General features: G+C 42.0%; 1 protein-coding gene across 1 annotated transcript in view; it reads right to left on the bottom strand.

The window, feature by feature from the left end:
- Positions 1-22,375, bottom strand: part of ARSK (arylsulfatase family member K) — a 674,705-nt gene that overhangs the window by 442,309 nt on the left and 210,021 nt on the right. The window contains exon 3 of the mRNA XM_086960926.1: positions 18,862-19,021. Coding sequence (XP_086817052.1) covers positions 18,862-19,021 — 160 coding nt within the window. The remainder of the gene's footprint in view (positions 1-18,861; positions 19,022-22,375) is intronic.

The following is a 22,375-nucleotide window of genomic DNA, read 5'->3' as shown; positions in this document are numbered from 1 at the left end:
ATGGTAGGCCCAAGGTACCCCCCTGGGCAGGGTGCAGTGTAGTGTAGTTCCTATTTTCCCAATAGGCCCTGCGCATTGGAATAACATAAACAGTAGTATCGACGTAGAAGTGCAGGTCTTCCAGGCCTCCACTGACTATGCTAAACTTAATTGGGTTTGTTACCAACTAGCTCAGAGGTCACTGGAAACTTTCTTGACTGAATAGGAAGTGATCAGCTTCCCTGGCACAGCCAAGAAGGAATTCAGTTTTCCAACAACCGTGCAACATGACAACTTTGCTCCTCAGATCAAGAGTCAATCTCTAGGGTCGTGTGAACAATAGACAGTTATTTTACTCAGTCAGTGGTTGTGCAGTTTACTTTCACAATATGTAGAGAATAGAGAGACGGGCGTTTTCAATAAAGGGTAACATTTATTGAACAGTCTTTCTTCTCGTACAAGAGAAATGAATTGCCACAATTGCAAGACTTGCTATTATAAAAAGTACGTACAGTAAGATGAGTATTGCGAAATAATACTGTAAAAGCATTGATATGGTTTCTTAGCCATACAATGGTTTAAAATGAATAAAACATATATACATTCATATATACATTAGGCTAAAATACTCAACTGGTGCTTCTAACTACGCCTAGCCCAGTGTACCTGACCTAAGCCTAATACTTGGGAGGGGAGTAAGTAAGTAGCTTTAAGTTAAGTTGGTTTTGCCAAGGTTTGCTTCAAGAATTCTCTCTAAGGGTTTAGTCAACACCATACCTCTGGAATAGAATGATGGAGGTCTGGTATCTCCTTCAGGGGCTCGATATCCCAGTCACCCGCAAGGGTAGACTAGAAACGCCGGAGCTGGATTTCTCTGCAGGAGAAAAGACAGCGTCTCTCTCAGCGCGTCAAGGAGGAGGAGGAGGGGCAGCGTCCGCGGGCAGCTTGCATCTGCTGGGCTCTTGCAGGGGATGGCTGTACAGCTCCTAAGTTCACCACACCATCGTTCGCTAGTTAGCAGCGATAGCAGTAGCGATAGCAGCTATGGTATCATCAGTATAACAGCAACTTCAGCAGCAGCGAGACAGAAGCGATGGCATTGAGGCAGCTAGCAGCCTTTGCTTAAGGCAACGTTGGTAATATTTATACCTGAAAGGTGCCTTGTTTGACGTAGGTTTTTGGACATAAGACGTCAATAAAGATGTCACTAGGAAGTGATCGTCTATCAGTGCTCATTAGAGTTCTATTACTAATCAAAACATAGCAAGCGGGGATTTCCAGGTTGCTGAGTTTTTATCTTGTTGAAGAACACGGAGTGTTAATCTAGGAATCTTAGATAGTAACTTCTGCTATGTCATTGCACTAATTGGTTGCAAAGGAAGTGGCAGAGAAAGCGATTCTGAAATGTGGCTCTGTTCGTGTGAGGCCAGAGACGAGTTTCTGAATATTGCATTTGATCGGTTATGCCAATATAGGGAACAAATGGATTTATAGCCGAATAGGGGCATAAGGTCACAGTATAGATCAGGGTCCTAGATTAGAATGCTACACCCACTCCACGAATTCATGTCCATCAAATTACTAAAACTAGAGCAATAAGATGCATGTGTAACATTGCCCACCCCAAAATACATATATGCATTTGAAATAGGCGTATTTTTAATACGTGAAAATGTAGGTACTGTACGTTTTTGAAGCATAGAAATCATTCAAATCATAGCATATGTAATTAATGAACGATTATGCAAAAAGAATTACACATGAAATATCTCTGAATACAGAAGAAGGGCGAGATAATTTCATCACATATAAATGCATTACAGTAAAATGTGCTAGAGGCTGGTGTAAAGTTATTATGTCTCTAGATGTATTTAGAAATAGAAGTAGAAGCTTCTGTTCTCTATGAATAGTTTTACCTTAAGCAAAGAACTTTTCGTTCCAAAAAAAGGTGAATATTAAAAAGTGTTCAATTCAAAAGAATCATTGCTTGAACGGGGAAATTAGAGTTCCAACGCTTTTAGCAGTTTTTATTGTTCAAAACTGAAGGCCGAATTCAGATTTCATGGGAACGCTGTGTGTCGGAATGCTTCTCTAAAGTTATTGTTTCTGTTCGGGTGAGAACATCATATCAGACAGGCTCTCAAAGAATTGGTCTACAAAATCAGGTGACAGTTCGACCAAATTCGATAGTGCTGTAACTTGGCAGGTGTGAGAAGGATTGCTGTCATCAAAGTCGGGATCAGCCATGCTCACAGAAGGTCGTACCTGAGTGATGTTGCTTTTGTCACTCGCTCCACTGTTACCACCTAGTCGTAGCACAGGAGTCTCAACGAATGCAGTCATCAGGATTGGTGGCCGCTGGGGACAACACAATGCGTGAGCCGTTATCGGACTTAGCAAAGTATCGATATCCATTGGTACTGCTGATGGAAGTGCAAGACAGGTGTCCAACACGCACTCATCTCCGCATAGCATACATCGAAGTACAGGTAAGATGCAGTTTTGCCATATCGGTCTGAATGAAAGGAACCAGGTCATGTTTAGATCTCTCAGCCTGGCCAATCCAAGGACTCTAGTTATTCTGTCCCGGTAGCGCACTGCTAGGATTGTTTCTTCCATTCCCATAGGAGTCATGTCTGAGCTGTGGCTTGTCATAACGAAGCAGGAGGGTCAAAAATAAAATCCCTGCTACAAGTCCCAAAAATAGGGGTATGCCGCCAAAAACAGAGTGGACAAAATTTGGAACAATTCCCAGAATTGCTTAAAATGGTGTTAGCAGTTCCGTAAAAATCATCTTAAATATGCCTGGGATGCCTGTGGCACTAGACATGTTAAGGAGTTGGCTCAACATTTCTACGAAATGCACAGGGCAATTTGTTGATAAAAGGTCATGAACCTCCGTAGCGGTCCTTGCAACTAGGAGATCATATGTCTCTTTTGATGACGTGATGGGCACTGTTGTCTGCAAAAGCACAGACTTCATTTTGCTTAAAGTATCAATTCGTATAGAAGAGAAATGCAGGCGAGGCAAGATGGGAGTCTCTATGTCTCCAGGCCCGCTCGGGAACAATGCTTGCATACAGCATTTGACCATGGAAGTTACGCTTACGAGATAGGCTTTTCCTGGCACAAGGCCACAACATCTGTGATCCGTTCTTAGAATGTAACTCCCATTCGCGAGTTGCATAAAGAAGGGCTCTATCTGCGTTGCAGGTGTGACAAGCTGGTGGCATGAAAGGTTGTTAGAATTACGTTCACAGGCTCCGTGTAAATTAATACCCTGGCACAAAAGTATACCGCTTAGTGAACGTTTACAATTTTCACCACTAAGAAATACATTTTTGTCACTGTCACTATAGCATGAATGTGTGTATGGTAATTTCCATGCTGACTTAACATATCCTTTACCCAATCGTTCATACTGGCCAGTAGGTATGTATTCAAGGCACTTTTTAAATCGGAAAGTTGTTATCGGAATAGTGATAATTCCGTGTATTATCCATTCAATGACAGGACTTTCTGACATTGTCAATGGTAATCGCTCAAGTTTTTCGATGCTCAGGATTGTATAGTCTGCTCCTTTCTGTGCCAAGCTGATTTGTTTATCAGTAAGGTTAAAAATGGAAAAAAATGACGTTGTGTTGATTAAACGCCAAGGCACATAGCCTGAACGAAGATTTTGCAGCGTCCAGCCTAATTGTACAATAGAGCGTAATTGCGACTGGCCATGCTGTAACATTAGCAAGTCTCTGTCTATTATATCAAAGGCAGAGGATACAATCTTGTCCAACGAATATATTCTGGAGGACAGAGTCATTAACCCATTGTCCACTACAGAAAGTGATTTTTCCAAATTAATACGATCAATTTCTCGTATTTTTTCTGCTGTTTCAATTTGTGTGACTTTCCAAGCCTCGTTGTACGCAGCATAGATGCTGGCCGCTATGAAACGCTTTTGACGCTGTTTGCGTGGTCCAAGAATGAAATCGCGCAAATCAGCACCATCTTTAAGTAAAGACAAGTGTTGCTTAATTTCAGCCAGTGTGGATGATCCTAGCCATTCGAGGCAGAGTTTCCCTACACTGTATGTTGTTACTATCCCTGGATGTTGTCTCTGGGAGTATCTAGGGTCTTGTCTGGTCATTTTTAACCCCTGTGTTTTGTTCAGGAATCTATCTTGACAGTTGTTTGTGTCAGTAGGCCAGATTAACCACTTTTTCCAATCAGGATGTGTTCTGTTAAAATGTAAAATTTTAGTTACGTCTATCTCAATATCTGTTGTTGCATTATCAGGTATCGGCTTCGGAATAGACGGTTTGTTTAGGTCTTTGATCTTAGCTAGGCCAAGACAGGATGTTTGGTGAATTGTGTCATTTAAAAACATCATTTGTTCTGGTATCATGAAGGTTCTGAATAGTGCTTCTAGGCCTTGTACCTGCCAATCTTTCGTACCCCAAATGGTTTTTGTTTAAATGTTATTTTTCCAATAATCAAAACCAAATGTCATCATTTTTTCATAAAATGCTTCTGAATAAATTAATTTAGTGTTTGTCAGCATTGTTTTCATTCCTGTTTTATCTAACAGTTTGTAATAAAATGTTTCTGCATCACTGGTGTTAAACCCTGAGAAGTACTTGAATTTCTCAAAGAATGTTTTAGAACTGCTTTTAGGTGGTGTAGCACAATGTTCCCATTGATTGTACTTAAAAACATTTCTAGGCTGTGCAAATAATGATCGCCATATTGTGTATAACAGAACAACTGTTCATAACTAGACGAACCTTGTAAATAGTCATGTTCTGTGAATCTAGCTGACATTACTAAATCAGACATCATGTCATTAATACTGTTAAAGTCCCAATCATCAGAGAATGCACTAGGTTTTACAAAGTCACTTAACACCTTCAATGCTATAGGAATTCCCCTGCTGCGCTGACTTTGGCCCTTTTCCATTAGTTCATGCCGAGCTCAGCTCGTCATGAGTGTAGCAGCAGGCTACTGCATGACGAGCTGGGCTCGTCATGAGCGTGGAAGGAGTTAAGGAAACCTTCAGTTGATGAGGATACTTCAGGATCTCGACCCGACCATAGATCTCATAGTCAGTTTTCTCCCATACTACCCCACCGGGTATTGGAATGGCTGTGACATTTACTGTTGACAGTTCTCTTTTCTTCACGTGGGATGATCTGTGTGGTTTGAGGACTAGGTTGATGTTCTTATTTGCTGTGTCCATTGGACTATATTTTCCCTCAATGAATTTTCCCAAACAAAGTACCATGATGAGCCAAAGCAGGAGGAAAAATACACCTAGACCGAACCAGAACTCTAACCATGGGGAAATAAGGTAGATTTCCTTCAGTTGATGAAAGAGTTCCGTTGCTTTTTCTTTAAAAGTCTTTTTTGTTTCTGGCATCACTTCAGGGTTACTTTGATCCTCAGAAAAGTTGTTGAAGTCGATGAAATAACCAGAGGCAGTTCTGTCAATTGTTGGGATTGTTCTTTCAATCTGTCTTTCGGTAGCACTTTCTGATGCCACATTATTGTAGACTGGTGTTTCTTGACGAACTGTTTCAATCTGTGTCTCAAGAGGCACGAGTTCCATGGCATTATTGCATAGTCCTTCTCTGTGCACTGCAGGCTGATCGAATGTGATAAGTCTTTCAGTTTGAACCTCTTGGATTGTTGCAAGTTTGGATATTCTGTTGTTTCTTGGGAGTCCACTGGGCCTACTGTTGATTATAAGCCACATGCTTGTGGTTTTACCAGGTCGATAGATACAACTCTGTTCTCCTTTTTACCAGCAAGGGGCGGTAGTACTACTGATCTTGTTCCGGTGACTGCCAAGACAGGTACTGCTTTTCTGTAAGAAGGCCCAAATTCCTTCTTCACTGCTATTTTTTCTCTGACTAGATCCCCAATCTTTGGAATCCAGACAGGCCTTGCTGGGGCTGTTGCTTGTGGTGCCTCGTCAGTGGTATCTGGCTGTTCCTTTAACTTTATGTTGCTTAAGGATTTTCTTGTTTCATTCAAGTCCTGTAAAACAGCCAAACGATCTTTGATATCAAAGTCTGTTTTCTTATCTTGTACCACTGATACTTGACTATCTAAGTCCTGAATTCTCATTCTAATTCCGAACAATAGTTCGTATGGGCTGAAACCTTTTAGAGAATTTCTTGGCAAGTTATTAAGACTGGTTTGGACACTTATTAAATGTTTGACCCACCCAGCGCCTGAACCTAATACCTTCGCTGTTATAGATCGCTTTATGTCCCGTTTTTTTCTTTCTACCACACTATTCCCTTCGGGGTGTGACGGACAAGAATACCGCAACCCAATTCCCATGCTGGCCATGGCCTACTCATAAGCTCGAGAGCTAAAAGCAGGACCCTGGTCAGAATGGAACATGGCAATTGCGTATGTGCCGATAAAGACTCGCAGATCTTTCTTATAACCGTTCTGGCGTCAGCCGAGCGCTGGAGGCCACATTATTTAAGTGTGTTTAGCCTTAATGATGTACAATGGGACGCGTTTCTCTTTTTTGATAGCGCGGATAGATTGCCTGATGCTTTCTATTAGGGCTTCTGACACTACACTGGCCGGTTCTCCACTGCGATCTCTGTTGCAGTCTTCACAGTTTTTTGCAAACTCATGAATGCCTTCACTCATTTCCGGCCACCAGTACTCTGATTCTAATTCTCTCAGAGAGTCCCTGATTGTTTGGTGTCTCAGACCCAACCCCATATGTGCTTCCTGTAATAGGAAGCCCCTCCGGTCCCTGTTTGGAATTACCCTATCCCCCACTCCAGGGATTCGAGCAAAAGGAACGGAGTTTGCATCGATTACGTATGCATAATTGAGTGGATAGTTCACGGGTAGTGCTGCACAGTCGCCTTTTACGGACGTTTTGACTGCAAGCATGGTTTCCCCGTCTATGTATTTTTCTGTACGCTTTTTTGTGGCTACGGAAGCTGGTTTAGTTGCTTCCGCTGTGGCTGTATTAGCCAATGAATTCCCTGCAACGTGAACGCCATCACATTGAAGACTCTGTGCGTGTATCACGTGAGTCTTTTGTAGTTCTTTCTGAAAAAGAGCTACCTGTTTCCAGAGCAATTTATGCTTTATTGTGGCACCTGTGTCATCTTTGTAATCATTTTTAATCCAGCTCTGCAGTTTATTATTGTAAGAGTTGACGCAAAAATGAGAATCGCACACGATTAGTGTCGGGAATTCACGTTCTGCATTTTCAAGCGCCATCTTTAAAGATCTGATTTCAGCTCTCTGAGCCGAACAGTTTCTTACTGATTCAGTTTTTGTTACTTTCGGTCTGAATTTACCGCACAGCCAACGACCTTTAACAATCGCACAGGCTGCATCGTAGGATTTGCTCTCTACGTTGAAATGCTGTACAAATCTATCTGTATAGATTATACAGGCATACTGTGGGAGAGGCAGAAGTTCGATTGGCAGAGGATATTCTTCTTCATATTCTAAATCATTCAGTTCTTCGAATTGCGGGGCGAAATAGTATTTCACATCTTCCGCTCCAAGAGAATCTATATACTGTATCCATTTCGGATCCAGTGACACTGTAGGCAGGTTTACTGGGGTGAATAGCGCCTCGAAGGCGGATTCTGCTGTGAGGATATTAATCTGTTTACCATGTGCTAGTTCTCGTTCATTTGCTAATGCAATTTGCACTGCTTTCACAGTTCTTTCTGTGTGACTGAATGTTTTTTCTACTTGAGTGTACAAGTGAGATTTAATTGAAATTGGTACCTTTTCTCCCTCATTAGAGGTCAGGTACGTGAATCCGCATCTTCCAGGGATGACTCGGATTACAAGATCGCATGTGTTGTCACGTGTATCTAATTTTGTTTTTGCTAACATGTCTGTTTGCAGTGATCTCAAAATTTCTGTGTGTTTTTGAGTCCAATTGATTTGTTTAAAATCAGGTTTAATAAGTTCGTAGAGAGGTTTAACCCTCTCTGCGTAATTTAGAATGTAAGTTCTTCCGAAATTCAGAAAACCTAGTATGGATTGTAAATTCTTCAGCGTTTTTGGAGCATGGAGTACAGCGCACTTCTCTAAGAAGTTGTCCGCTAGGCTTTTTCCTTCACTTGATAATTCGTATCCTAAGAATAGTACTGTCAGATGGGCAATTCGAGACTTTTTAAAGTTGAATTTGTAACCCTCTGCTGCGAACCCAAGTGTAATGGTGTTCACCCTTTTCAAGTGAGTATCCAAGTCGTCGTCTGTGAGGTAGATATCATCTACGTAAGATAATGCCTCATCATCATATATTTGTAGTAACTCTGTTACCCTAGCTGAGAATAGTCCTGGGCTGTTCTTGAACCCCTGTGGGAGCCTACAGAAATTTTTCTGAGACCCCATTACAGAGAAAGCGGTCAAATACCTGCTTTCTGGTGCAATGTTTTGACAAAAGAAACCATTAGATATGTCTAATGTCGTTTTTATATTTTTTCCTAACTATGTTGTTCATTAGTGCAGCACTATGCAAGTTTTGTACTGCAAAAGTTTTGCAACATGCATTAAGGTGTCTGTAGTCCAAAACTAGACGATATGAATTGTCTGGCTTGGAGACAGGAAACAAAGGATTGTTCATTTGAGAGGTGCATGTTTCAATCACCCCCTGGTATTCAAGTTGATCTAAGATCTCCCTGACTTGTTTTTTAGCTTCTTGCTTAATGGGATACTGCCGTTGGGCAGTTGGTTCACTTTTTAACTGGATTTTGTGAGGAGGTGAGTCCTCATCCCATCCTACATGATTTTTATATAATGCCGGAGCCTGGGCCACTGCCCATTTCCTTGCATATGTATATTTTTTGTGAATCGGAATTTGATTCGAGAAGACAGGCATAATCATTTCTTCGCCACGAGGGCACTCCCTGACAAACTCTGGGGGCCAATCTTTTTCAGCTAACAGAATATCATAGCCTTTTGAGAGTTTATCCCAAAATAGACCCATTATTTTTCTAGTCTTATCACCCTCTATCCGCAATGTTATTTCGTATATTTTATGGGGCTCGCTAAGTCTGGTGTCGGCAGTTTCAACCTGAATGTATTCATTCGTGTCCTCTGTCTCCAGATGACTCATCAAGATCTTGCGGGCTATAGTGATTTCTGCTGCACTGTCCAACATTGTCTGTGCCCACTCCCCGTTTTTCAACTGTGTCCTCAGTATTCTCTGCATGGTTGATTACTCTAATACTGGCTACCTTCTTTTTTGGAAATTGAGATTTTTTACTCTGAGCAGGTTCCTTGTCTTTGGACTTGGTGTGCTCTCCTGGGTCTGACCGTCCTCTTCTTTCCGATTTCTGCGAAAAAGATCGAGAGGGACGTGTATCAATACTTTGATATCTATCCGGCTTTTTCAAATTATCCCTATTTCTAAGGTTGTATCTTTTCTCAGAGGGCTCCCTCTGGGGAGACTGGTGTTCTCGAGTCGGAGTTCTTTCCCTCCGTCGAGGAGACCTTCCTCTGGACTGGAAAACATTTTCCTTGGGAGTGGATTGTTTATTTCCATCCCAGCTCTTTTTAGGAGTGTTTGAATTATTTTTAATAAATAATTTTTCAGGATTTTCAAGCAGTTGGGGCTACACTGGTTTCCCAACCAAGCTGTCTCTACCTAATTCTTCATAGCATTTCTCTATGATTCTGGCAAGCTCGATTGGTTGATCTGTTATATCTGTTTCCTTCAACTTCTGGCGGATCGCCACAGATGCTGCTTCTCCCTTTATATTGGCTAATAATATAGCCGAGACCTGCTTGAAGTCTTTCAGTAATTTCATACCAAGAGTTAAGGCAGGTTCTGGACCGTATTAATTTTGAATCTGTCTTAGTACATCTGGTATTACCGCCATAGACGGAACACCATGTGTGTTTGTGTAAATGGAAGCAAAGACTGTACCCCAAGTGTCACAGTCCTCCACGTGTGGTGCGATTCCCATAGGAAGGCAGATTGTCAAGATTCTGTGTTTCTCGATAGGGGTAGTATCCGGAAATACTGCCTCTATTTGAGTGATTTTCTGCGCTAACCAGAACAGAATTTGTTCCCGTTTTACGGGTGTTTTACCAAGACATGACTGTATGTTCTGTGGTGTAATTTTATTAGTGTTCCCCTGATGAGGGGTCAGCTGTGGTACATTAACAGCTGGTTGGACTGTTGCAGTCCGCATTACATATTGGACTAATTGCCTATGTATTTTAATTAATGTTTTTAGCTGTACTAACAGCTCTTCTTTAGACATTTTTGCAATGTCCGGATGTGGTGTGTAGCTGGCTAGAACCGGCCACGTTGTCCTGGTCTACCTAGAGGACCGAGCCTGGTAATATGATCATTATGTTTTAGGGCGCCATTAAGCCAGAGCAGGTGCTCTTGGAATTTTAGTGGGATTTCAGTCTCCTCGAAAGGAACGTACTCATCCGGTGGTTTCTCTATTTTGTAATAGTGAAACTCTTTTGTTCTAGTGTTTGCCGCTGGAAAGTTTATCCATGAATAGAATACCTCTGTCTGCCGATATTCGTGTGCCTCTATCATGAAAATCACTGTACCACCTTGTGGTGTCAGTCCGTTTTCTATAAGTTTTAAAGTTATAGATTTTCTTAAATGTACCGGGATGATTATTGCATCCGGTTCAGTATCGTCGGGACCCTGCTGAGTCGCATTTACTGCACCCCCAGTGGTTCCGTTTTCTAAGTCTGACATTTTATTGTCAGAAAAGTTTTTTGCAGAGCAGGTCTCCAAGGAGACAAAGATTAGGTGCACAATATTTTGGAACACTGTATCCTTTAACGTTGAATAAACCAGAGCTTTACATAGGAATCTCTTCCTACTGAGTTCGGGCGGATTTTAACCTTTCACCCACTCCAGACGTCTATTGGAGTATTTACGGGAGAAAGGGGTCTGTGTGAAAAATGCACGACTGAGTTACTCCAACGTCTTGCGTTAGTTTATCGCCTTACCAAACGTTTGGGCGCCATGTAGTGTAGTTCCTATTTTCCCAATAGGCCCTGCGCATTGGAATAACATAAACAGTAGTATCGACGTAGAAGTGCGGATCTTCCAGGCCTCCACTGATTATGCTAAACTTAATTGGGTTTGTTACCAACTAGCTCAGAGGTCACTGGAAACTTTCTTGACTGAATAGGAAGTGATCAGCTTCCCTGGCACAGCCAAGAAGGGATTCAGTTTTCCAACAACCGTGCAACATGACAACTTTGCTCCTCAGATCAAGAGTCAATCTCTAGGGTCGTGTGAACAATAGACAGTTATTTTACTCAGTCAGTGGTTGTGCAGTTTACTTTCACAATATGTAGAGAATAGAGAGACGGGCGTTTTCAATAAAGGGTAACATTTATTAAACAGTCTTTCTTCTCGTACAAGAGAAATGAATTGCCACAATTGCAAGACTTGTTATTATAAAAAGTACGTACAGTAAGATGAGTATTGCGAAATAATACTGTAAAAGCATTGATATGGTTTCTTAGCCATACAATGGTTTAAAATGAATAAAACATATATACATTCATATATACATTAGGCTAAAATACTCAACTGGTGCTTCTAACTACGCCTACCCCAGTGTACCTGACCTAAGCCTAATACTTGGGAGGGGAGTAAGTAAGTAGCTTTAAGTTAAGTTGGTTTTGCCAAGGTTTGCTTCAAGAATTCTCTCTAAGAGTGTAGTCAACACCATACCTCTGGAATAGAAGGATGGAGGTCTGGTATCTCCTTCAGGGGCTCGATATCCCAGTCACCCACAAGGGTAGACTAGAAACGCCGGAGCTGGATTTCTCTGCAGGAGAAAAGACAGCGTCTCTCTCAGCGCGTCGAGGAGGAGGAGGAGGGGCAGCGTCTGCGGGCAGCTTGCATCTGCTGGGCTCTTGCAGGGGATGGCTGTTCAGCTCCTAAGTTCACCACACCATCGTTCGCTAGTTAGCAGCGATAGCAGTAGCGATAGCAGCTATGGTATCATCAGCATAACAGCAACTTCAGCAGCAGCGAGACAGCAGCGATGGCATTGCGGCAGCTAGCAGCCTTTGCTTAAGGCAACGTTGGTAATATTTATACCTGAAAGGTGCCTTGTTTGACGTAAGTTTTTGGACATAAGACGTCAATAAAGATGTCACTAGGAAGTGATTGTCTATCAGTGCTCATTAGAGTTCTATTACTAATCAAAACATAGCAAGCGGGGATTTCCAGGTTGCTGAGTTTTTATCTTGTTGAAGAACTCGGAGTGTTAATCTAGGAATCTTAGATAGTAACTTCTGCTATGTCATTGCACTAATTGGTTGCAAAGGAAGTGGCAGAGAAAGCGATTCTGAAATGTGTCTCTGTTCGTGTGAGGCCAGAGACGAGTTTCTGAATATTGCATTTGATCGGTTATGCCAATATAGGGAACAAATGGATTTATAGCCGAATAGGGGCATAAGGTCACAGTATCGATCAGGGTCCTAGATTAGAACGCTACAGTAAAAGGTAGGACATGTACTAGTGTGTGTAACATGTCCTGCTAGTGAAATACTGACAATTTCAATTTTCACTATTGAAAAGCTATATTGCTCATAGGACAGAATGGGGGATGCAATGTAACATGTTTACCTGCATATCTTCCCATAGGAGTGAGATAGAACATTGAAGTTTGGTTTCCCTGAACTCAGGATTTAATAACACATCTTTTAGGAGGAATGGTTTTAAATCCTGTGTTTGAAAATAACACTTTTGGAAAGTGGTTATTTTCTTGTTTAACTTTTCTGTGTGCCTCTGCCTGTTTGTGGATTGACTGTCTGGTTTGAGAATGACAGGGGCTGGGGTGGCTCCTGGAGTGTGGATGAGTAAGCACTAGGCTGAATAGACCTATCTGCATTTGGAGTGGTGGGAGGAATAGCACCTGGACCTGAAAAGGCTGTGCCTGCCTTCCACAATGCTGGTTCCACCTCCTATGGTACATCTGATGACCCTGGCCCACACTGATAAAGGAAGAAGTTGTGCACTGTCAGAGTGCACCCAGACCAGGTTTGGATTGGGTCCAGGTCCCCTCACACATAGAGAACAAAGACTTTTGGGGTATAAATATGAGAGCTGAAACCCCTGAATGTTAGACTACTTAGAAACCAAGGAGGAACCTTTGCTGAGGAGAAAAGCTGAGGAGCTGAAGGAGAAGTATTGCCCTTCCTGTGTGTCTGGGGTTGGCCTGCAGTTGCTATTTCTGCCAAAGGAAGGACAAGGGACTTTGTTGTGTGCTGTGTACCCCTGCTTGGCAAGTACTTTGCTGTGTGCTGTGTCCTGAAAAGAAGGTCTCCTAGGGCCTGAGAAGAGCTGGCTTCCAGTTGTGGAAACACAGGGATATAAAAGTTTCCGAGACTACTTCGTGATGGAAACCCTGCCAAAGAAGATCAGCTGAAGAGACTGCGGAGAAGTACTGCCCTTGCTGTGTGTTTGGGGTTGGTCTGCAGTTTGCGATTTCTAGTGAGGAGAGGACCAAGGGATGTTTGCTGTGTGCTATGTCCCCTGCTTGAAGAAGGACTTTGCTGTGTATTGTGTCCATCAGAAGAAAAGTCTCCAAGGGCCTGAGAAGAGCTGGCCTCCTGTTTCTGAAGTCCCAGGCACAAAAGGACTTCACCCCCAACTTCCCTGAACTTCCTTGCTGGGATTTCCAGTCTGCCAGGAGGACCTGTAACTGTGTGTGAGGCCTTTTTGCTATAGGGTAGCTGGAAGCGCGACGCAACAGGAGAGAAGCGTGACGCCGCTGCAGATGCCGCTGTCACATCATCGAGGAAGTGTGTCGCCACTGCTGCTGTTCGCCGTTGCATCACCAGAGAAGCGGGCCGCCACCACAGAGGGTGCCAACGTATCACCAGAGAAGCATGTCACAGGGCTGTCGCATCACTGAGGAAGCGTGCCACCGCTGATTGCAGCCGCAACACCGGAGAAGTGTGTCGCCATCTGCGAGAGTGTTGTCGCATCACCGAAGAAGCGTGTTGCATGGCCTGTGGCGGCTCAGAAAACCACTGAGTCCGCCGCACGGCCATATGGCATGCAAGCATCACCTCTACATTGTTGCATCGCAACAGAGACGCCATTTTATCGCACCGGATCGTTGCAACGCAGCGAGGTGCCATCTTGTCGCATCGCAACCGGAGCGCAGGAAGAGTCAACGCATCGCCTTCTCTGCGCCCAATGAGACTAAAGTGTTTTTTTTGTTTTGTTTTTTTTTTGTCCTCATATTGCGAAGCTCTATGTGTTCGGAGTTCAGGTGTCTGCCTCTAGTTTTTATTGTTCTTTTCCGGTTCTGCCCCTTGGTCTCTCTTGTCTGGGGAGTTTATCATCTTCCCGATGATCTTTAGAGGAGTACCCATAAACCGTCACATAATTTAAACTCTGGTTTCGAAACGGGGGGAGCTAGCCACTATGGCTACTCAACAAGTACCATACTTGTTCGCCAGAAGTTGTTTCGCATTAATCATAGGACCGATGTTTCTACTCTGTATTAGGATTTAGGTGGTTTTCAAAGCTTTCCCAGTACTTAAATCTCTTACAGTTGTTTCCCTTTCTATCTAGTTTATTAATCCTTACAGCCAAGTTCATCCACTCTCCATGTGTTGGTGGGGAAGATCCAACCCATTTAATGCAAATCTCCCTTCTTGCAAGTACAATTAGCACAAAGAGTAAGTCTTCTTGACATTTTTTTTTAGACCCCCTCCATCAGCTGTATCTTCGATCCCAAAAAGAGTAAGAGTAGTACTTACAGTTATTTCTTTGTTCATGATTATGCTCAAGGTCTTACCAACTTCCTTCCAAAATTCCTTTAGTATGGGGCAGTTTCTGAACATGTGAATGTCGTCTGCCTTTTCGTCCCCACATTTCGGGCATTTCTTTGTTCCTGCATTTTTAAATTTGGACAGCTTTTTTGGCGTCCAATAAGCTCGATGTATGGTATATAGATGGTTCCTTTTCAGTGCTGCAGATTTAAGAGTCGACCAGCATTTCCCCACTGACTTTTCCCAAATTAAATCCAAGTCTGCTGTCAATAAGTCTTTCCCCCAGATTTGACCTTCAATACTTATGTTTCTATCTCCAGCAGTTATTAACGCCTAGTACCACTTTGCCACTTCTTTTGGTATCGGTGTAATCCTTACCATTTCTTTTTCTAATTTTTCATTTTCTTTGCTATATGTAGGTATCGTTTTAGACCAACTCAAGATTTGATAGTATTTAAATTTGGAAATTGAACTATTAGTCATCTCTTGAAGTTCCGACCATGTATTCAAAGTTGAACCGTTCAATAACTGTCCCCAGTAGTTGATGTTTGCAAGTTTTAAAGGAGTTGCCAGTGTGTCTTTTAGGCATTCTGGAGTACCTGGTGAACACTAAATGGGGGCCATTTCGCTATAGTACGGGATGTTTAAAATTACTCTAATTTGTGTCCACACTTTTGCTGCCTCCCTTAAGATCTTCAATTTTATTTTTTTGAAGTACTTGGGGTGTCCGAATTTAAATAAGAAGTGGTCAACTGATTCTGTTGTTACTTGTAGATGTCTTAGATAGTTTTGGTGACTTTTTAGTAGCACTCGAATGTTTTTGAAGTGAAACGCCCTATGATACTCCACCAGATCTGGGCTAGCAAGTCCTCCATCTTGCTTCCCCCTCCGAAGTTTTTTCAATAAGATCCTTGTGCCCTTCGAGGCCCATATGAAACTTGCGATTTCACTTTGTGGTTTTTTTAACAATGATTTTCCGAATTCCAGAGGAATTGAATTAAACAGAAATGTAAACTTTGGTACAATTGACATCTTGATGATGTTGGATCTTCCTATCAAGCTTAATGGTAAGGTGGACCATACCTTAAGCAGCTTTAACACTCTAACACTCTAGATACCTTAATATTAAGGGAACAAGAAATGAGTAGAAAAGAAGAATTATTGCAAGAAAGACAGCACAAGAGAGAAAAACTAGAAGACATCTTGGAAGAAAGAGTGCGAAAAAAATGGGAGTCAAGCAAGTTAGCAAAACATGAATATGGGGAGGGATGTGGAAAGTGGTTGGCGTGGAAACTTAAAACAGACCTAGCCAGAAATAAAGTAAGGAGTATACATCAGGAAGGTCAAACAGTTCAAAGCACAGATGAAGACATAATCAAGCAAGAATTCAGAATTTTTTTTTTAAGGACTATACACGGAAGATACTAATCCGCAAGAAACCCTGATTAACTCCTATCTTGAAGATGTTCCATCCTCAGCACTAACGGAAGAAGACAAGAGAGAATTAAATAAGGAGATTCTAACAAGTGAAGTAGAGGAGGCCATTAGGAGTTTGAAGAAAGGAAAGGCAGCAGGACCTGATGCTTTACCAAATGAGTTTTATATGGAATTAAGAGATACCTTGCTCCCACATATCACGGACCTGGCTAACCTGATCCTTAGGCAAGAAAGTAGTATACCAGATTCCTGGAACGACGAGATAATCACCATCATCTTACAACCTGGAAAGGACCCTGCTAGATGCGAATCCTATCGTCCGATATCGCTGCTAAACTCGGATTATAAAATCTTCACTAAAATCATGGCAGCACAGTTAGGAAAAATATTGCCGCAACTTATAAACTTGGATCAAAAAGGATTTATCAAGGGGAGGCAACTGCATGAAGTCACACAAGAGCTTCTGACTGCAATAGACATAGCCACGCAAAAGAAAGCTCCTCTTACCATACTTACTGCCGATGCCGCAAAGGCATTCGACAGAGTTAACTGGGCCTTTCTAGAGAAAGACATGATTAAAAACAACATTGGTCAGCCTTTCATGCATGTTGTAAAACAAATATATAAGACACCAAGATCTAAAATCTTAATCAATGGCAGTCTCACGGATGATGTGAAGATAGGCAGAGGAACGAGGCAGGGGTGTCCCCTTTCGCCTCTGCTTTTTAACTTATACATTGAACCGCTTGCAAATAATTTAAGAAAAGCTAAAGGAATCACTCCATTTAAGTATCAAACATGGGAGAAGAAAATAGCATTATATGCGGATGATCTAATGATTTTCACAGACGATTATCCTAAAGCTAAGGAAACGATTGAAGAAACCATTAGTGCGTTTGGGAAGGTCTCGGGCTATTTAGTAAACCACACAAAAATGGAAATTATGACCTGGAACACCCAGTTTAAAAGCCCAAACATTAAGAAAGAAATAAGATATCTGAAAATCCCGCAACGCAACACAAACAAGGTAACAGGAGAGGTGAGACTAAAGTGTTGCATTTATCATCTACAAGTATATTCTTGCAACAACCTTGTTAAAGACATTCTACTGAGTATCGGTATGTTGTATTTTGTCGTTTTGGTCTTGTTTAGTTAAGATAAAGATATTTTATTTTCTAAACTGGTGTGGTGTCCATTTGTGGTGTTTGCACTGTGTTACTGTGAGTGTTGGTATAAATACTTTACACATTCCCTTTGGGATAAGCCTGTCTGCTTGTGCCAAGCTACCAAGGGGGGTGACTATCTAAAGTGTGTATCCCCTTTACCCTGACTAGAAGCAAGGGTCCCTATTTGGCCAAAGGTACCTACCTCTGCCAACTAGAGACCCCCAGTTCTAACAGTAGGGCGAACATAAACATGTTGTCATCCATTTATCATTCAGTCCCACACACTGGCGTGTCAATCACTGCCTGCTCTTTGTACCCTTAATGTGAGATGATTTGAGACACTAGGAACCCCATTTTTGGGACAAGATACTCGTATTCATATGGAAGATGAAGGTTTTGTTGTGTAACAACTCATGTAAGCAACAAATAGGAGTTTTTTTAAAGTCTCAGCAGTACTTCAATCAGGACGTTCTGTCCAGGAAGGGGCTCACTTTTCATCCAAAGGCTCACATTTCTAGTGAAAAATGCACCTCTCAATTACGAGTTATTCAGGGCCCAGAATGATCGGGCCCAGAGACACAGGGCCTCTCAGCTAGGATGCAGGGTCTGGAGCAAGCAACACTGTACAGCCCTGCCAACTGCCCGCTGTAGTCCGGGATGGCAGTTAGTGACCCCTCACCCGCCCCCACAGGTACAAGGTTGCCCACTCAACCCACATCCTATCGCCCACCAGCAGTTCCTCTGACACTTGTCGCCTGCTCATAGCAAACAGAATATGTCAGCGTTTTTTTCAGCAAAAAGATGAAAAACTGTTTGGACAGCACCTGGTAAATCGTGGTGCAAGCATTTATTCTCAATTTTGGATTGGGGGCATTATGTATAGACTTTAAAGTAGAAATACTGGCAGGTAAATTTAATTCCGCCCTCTGGTATCTCCGCTGCAAACATCTTTCAACTAGTAACGAGGCCCTAAATCGAGTGGAATTGGCAATCTAGTCTAGATTCGTCACAAGTGTTAGCCACCCATAAAGAACCCCCAGTATAGTATGAGAAGGGTATTAGATGTCAAAAGAGCAATATTATGTAGAAATGGTAGGAAGTACTTCCATAAACCAATCCTGACTTCCGTCACCCAAGAGCAACCCATTTGTAGTGTCCCTCCTTCCACTGGGATAGCACAGGTGGAAGACAGCTGAAGAAAGATTCACACTACCTGCATTCCGGACTATCTCTGACAACATCTACCATGGGAGACTCTTGCATAACCTTCATCTTTTACCCAAACTATCCTACTCTCCTAACCATCTTTTTCCCAAGATGTCAGAATATTGGACACACTGGTACCTCAAAGAGAAATATCCCACCCTCTCTGACCTATTACCTTTCCAGTCTTTCCAGGACAGAAATTCACCCCCTCTCCACCCCCCACCCACATCTACAAAGCATTTAGGTATTTTTTCTTGTATAGAAATATGTATAACAGGAATTTTCCACCTACCTAAGAGAATGATGGCCTTCAGTGTAATCTTCTTTTCCAATTTTTTTAGTATAATAGCCATGTTTTTTCAAGATATCCATCCAGGTCGTATAATTTGGATCAAGGCATTTGAAGTTATTCCAGGACTCAGTAAAATGAGTGAAGAGGCCGCTCCACATCGCTAAAAAGCAATTTAATGAGCAGTTAAAAAACAGAAGCATGCAAGAATGGAGAAAATACGTCTCCGAAACAATCAAAGGCACAATAGAGACAGCCGAAATTTTAACTTTAGACTGACAAACATGGTGGACCAAAATCTGCATCCTGTGTTGTGTAAATGTGTCGGAACTGTGAACTGTGTTAATGTATCTACGTGACATATTTTAATTTTTTAATGAGTTAAGTCGGAAATTAAATGTAACTAGCAGAAAACGCTCACATGGAGAAATCGTATTGTGAAGTATGACATTATTCATGTATTAGATGTGTTTAATAATAATACTTTTCATAATAGGTAAATTTACATGTGTTAGTAAAAATGCAAAATTAATTATGGCACTAGAATTGTTTAAATGATACGTTCTTTTGTTAGGCAAAGCTGTATGCCTGAAATGCAACCCCTGACAACTCATGCTATGGATTAATGTTCTGAATTTCATGTGCACTGTAGAACTGTTTATCATGTTTTGCATTGCAGGTTGAGAAGCATTCTTTAGGCAAACTCGTGCCTTTGTTTTAGCAGCTAGGCAAGGAGATAAGAAGTTACAATTACATGGCTTGGAGGCGATAAGGGAAAAAGTCAGTTTCACATGGGTGAAGACACGGGAACCAAGGACGAATTGTTGTAATGGGATGTACATGGAGAACACCGCGGAAAAGAACGCTCATGGCTGTACCCATTGTGAAGTACGTGCAAGGAGCGCATCATGGGAATTCTACCTGTGGATAACTGGTTGTTGGAATTAGGGATAGTGCCCACATTTTCCTTTGCTTTGGAGAAGGAGCATCTCAGAACGAGCTCTTCCTCTTGGAAGAGTGGCTTTATGCTGCTTGACCCATCTCGACGGTGGAGAGACTCGCTCAATCTTGACGAACTGCTCCCATTGTGCTGATTTGCAATCCTCTATCTACAGAGTACTACCGGCCAATATCCTTGCTGGATTCCACTGTTAAGCTGGGGGGAGAGTGGTTCTGGAGCGCCTCCTAGGCCGTGTCAGGTAGTCTGACATACTGTCAGAGGTGCATGAGTTAAGTGAGGAGCTCAGCATGGGGAGTAATGCCTCAATTTGCAGCTGCTGATCAGCATATATAGTGTTGTTAAGCAGGATTCCATTTGTCTTGTCTTCATGGTCCTCTACTGCACCTTCAACATTGGGGTGAGGTCCAATCTTTGGGAGCTCCTGATTAATTTAGAGGTGGATGGTGACTTGGTTCAGTTCTTGACAGTCCTGCACTATGATCTATCTGCCTCAGTCAGGTTTGTTCTCTCAGGTGAGCGGACAGATTGTTTTAAACTTGGGAAAGGGGTGCACCAGGGCTGTGCATTAGCTCAAATGTTGTTTTCTTATTGTATATTAGCGGCATAGGTGCCACCCTGTCTGATAAAGTTTCTGATTCCCTCTCTAGTGGCAGGAAAAAGGTCCCTCTTTTACTATACATGGACGATGCAGTCTTACTCTCAAGAACCCTTAATGGCCTTAACATATTATTCCCAAAATGCATCACCTTTATAATGTCACTGGGTCTTATCACTAGCCAAACCAAAACCTTTATTATAACCTAGGCAAACTAAGAGGCGGATTTAGCGTTACAAGGTCACCCCGCTGCTCTCACCCAGGATTTCTCATACATGGGTGTTGTTTTTGATGCAAGGGTAACTGGGGTCCATGCACTGCTTAAGTCTGCCAGAAATTTGTCAGCTCAGTTGAGTACATTTTCAACCTTGCCGACTGCATTGGAAAAAAACAGTGGACCTTTTTCAAGAGGTTTACAGAAGAAAGTGTCTTCCTAGTTTAACGCATGGGTCGGGCATTTAGGGATACTCCAGCACAAACCCTTTCCAGAGCTAACAGAACAGAGTGTTCAGGAGACTACTGGGTGTACGACCTGCATGTTCTACCTTAATTCTGCACCAGGAGCTCAGGGTGGCTTATGTGGCAGATCCTATTAAACTGCCCCCCCCCCCTGTTCTTGTGGTGCTCGATTTGGATTTACATGCCTCTTTTAACAGGGAAATCGTCAAGGACGGTCTTTCTGTGAGAGAGGCATGAATATCCCTTTGTTTAATTACCTTAAGTTCGAGCTGATGAACTTGGATAGGCCACACCTCTTCTCTGAGTCTCATACTATGACCAAATCCAACATGGCCTGGGTGAAAGCCACTTTCACATCGATGAAGTGCTGTCTGAGAGAGGATCATGAACTCATTAAATCCCATGTAAGGGATACGTTGTGCTCCGCAGTACAATAGCACTGGAACCGTTCTTGGAATGAATCGATTATACATGGGGCAGAATGCTACTCATCTGTTTTAGAGTGGGTTTTGTGAGATGGTACCTGGGTTTTCCCCTTGGTCAGTTTGACTAAATGCTGTTATGTCCATGTGACGAGTCCTGGCCTTAGAGTTTGTTGCATTTTACCTTTTTTGTCACTTTTATCTTGATTTTACCAAAAGGATTTTAATTCCAAGTTTCATGACTCGGGCATCAGAAGTCCTGGGGTAGCCCTGCCCCATCCGTGATAGCTTGATTACCCATCTAATTGTGTAAATAATTGTTCTTTTATAAAATTTGCTATTAACAGAAGGGAATCAATGCTGTTTTAAATGAAGTGGATTTTTCTACTGGGCAGACTGTATACCTTTTTAAAAAAACACTATGTAATTGTGCCTCGCATTTTATCTAAGTATTTCTTAAGCTCAGTAGCAATCGTTATCCTGAAATTATGCAATCCTTTACAATTTGGCACTTGCACTTTATCTGCTACAATCATATTGGGAAGAAGGCTGCACTTCAAAAGGTCTTACATAGCCTTAAACTATAGAACTCAGATGCTATGCCTGTGGTCCTAAGAGGCGTCTCTTTATTTCGTTCTCATGTCTGAGCTAGTGTTTTGTATTTGTTGTTGTTTTTATCTTTGTGCTACGAGTTGTTCTGAGCCTTTTTAACAATCCGTTTTTTGACGTACTTTTACGGTTACCCTGGTAACCGAAATACAATTTGACTTGACTTCACTTGACTTGAAAGAGACGCATAAGGGTATTGTTAGCAGAAAAGATGAGTAAGATGAGAAATTAGTTTAGAATACCAATGAGGCAAATTAATTTTGGTTGTCGAGTAGTCTTATAATGCTGTGATGTTCGTGTAAAAGTATCAAATTGCATTAACACAGTAGTACTTCAAATAGACTGAATAAAGGAATTCAGAACAAAAATAATAAATATCAGTACAGCAATATAAATTGTCTCCAGTAGAGGTCAAATGAAGAGTTGTTTGTATCTTTACTAAGAGCATGTAGTGTTCTCATAAGAGGAGAA

Source organism: Lissotriton vulgaris, chromosome 3_1, assembly GCF_964263255.1.
Source record: "Lissotriton vulgaris chromosome 3_1, aLisVul1.2, whole genome shotgun sequence".
Taxonomy (NCBI): domain Eukaryota; kingdom Metazoa; phylum Chordata; class Amphibia; order Caudata; family Salamandridae; genus Lissotriton; species Lissotriton vulgaris.
Note: the sequence above shows the minus strand (reverse complement) of the source record. Positions and strands in the feature narration are given on the sequence as shown.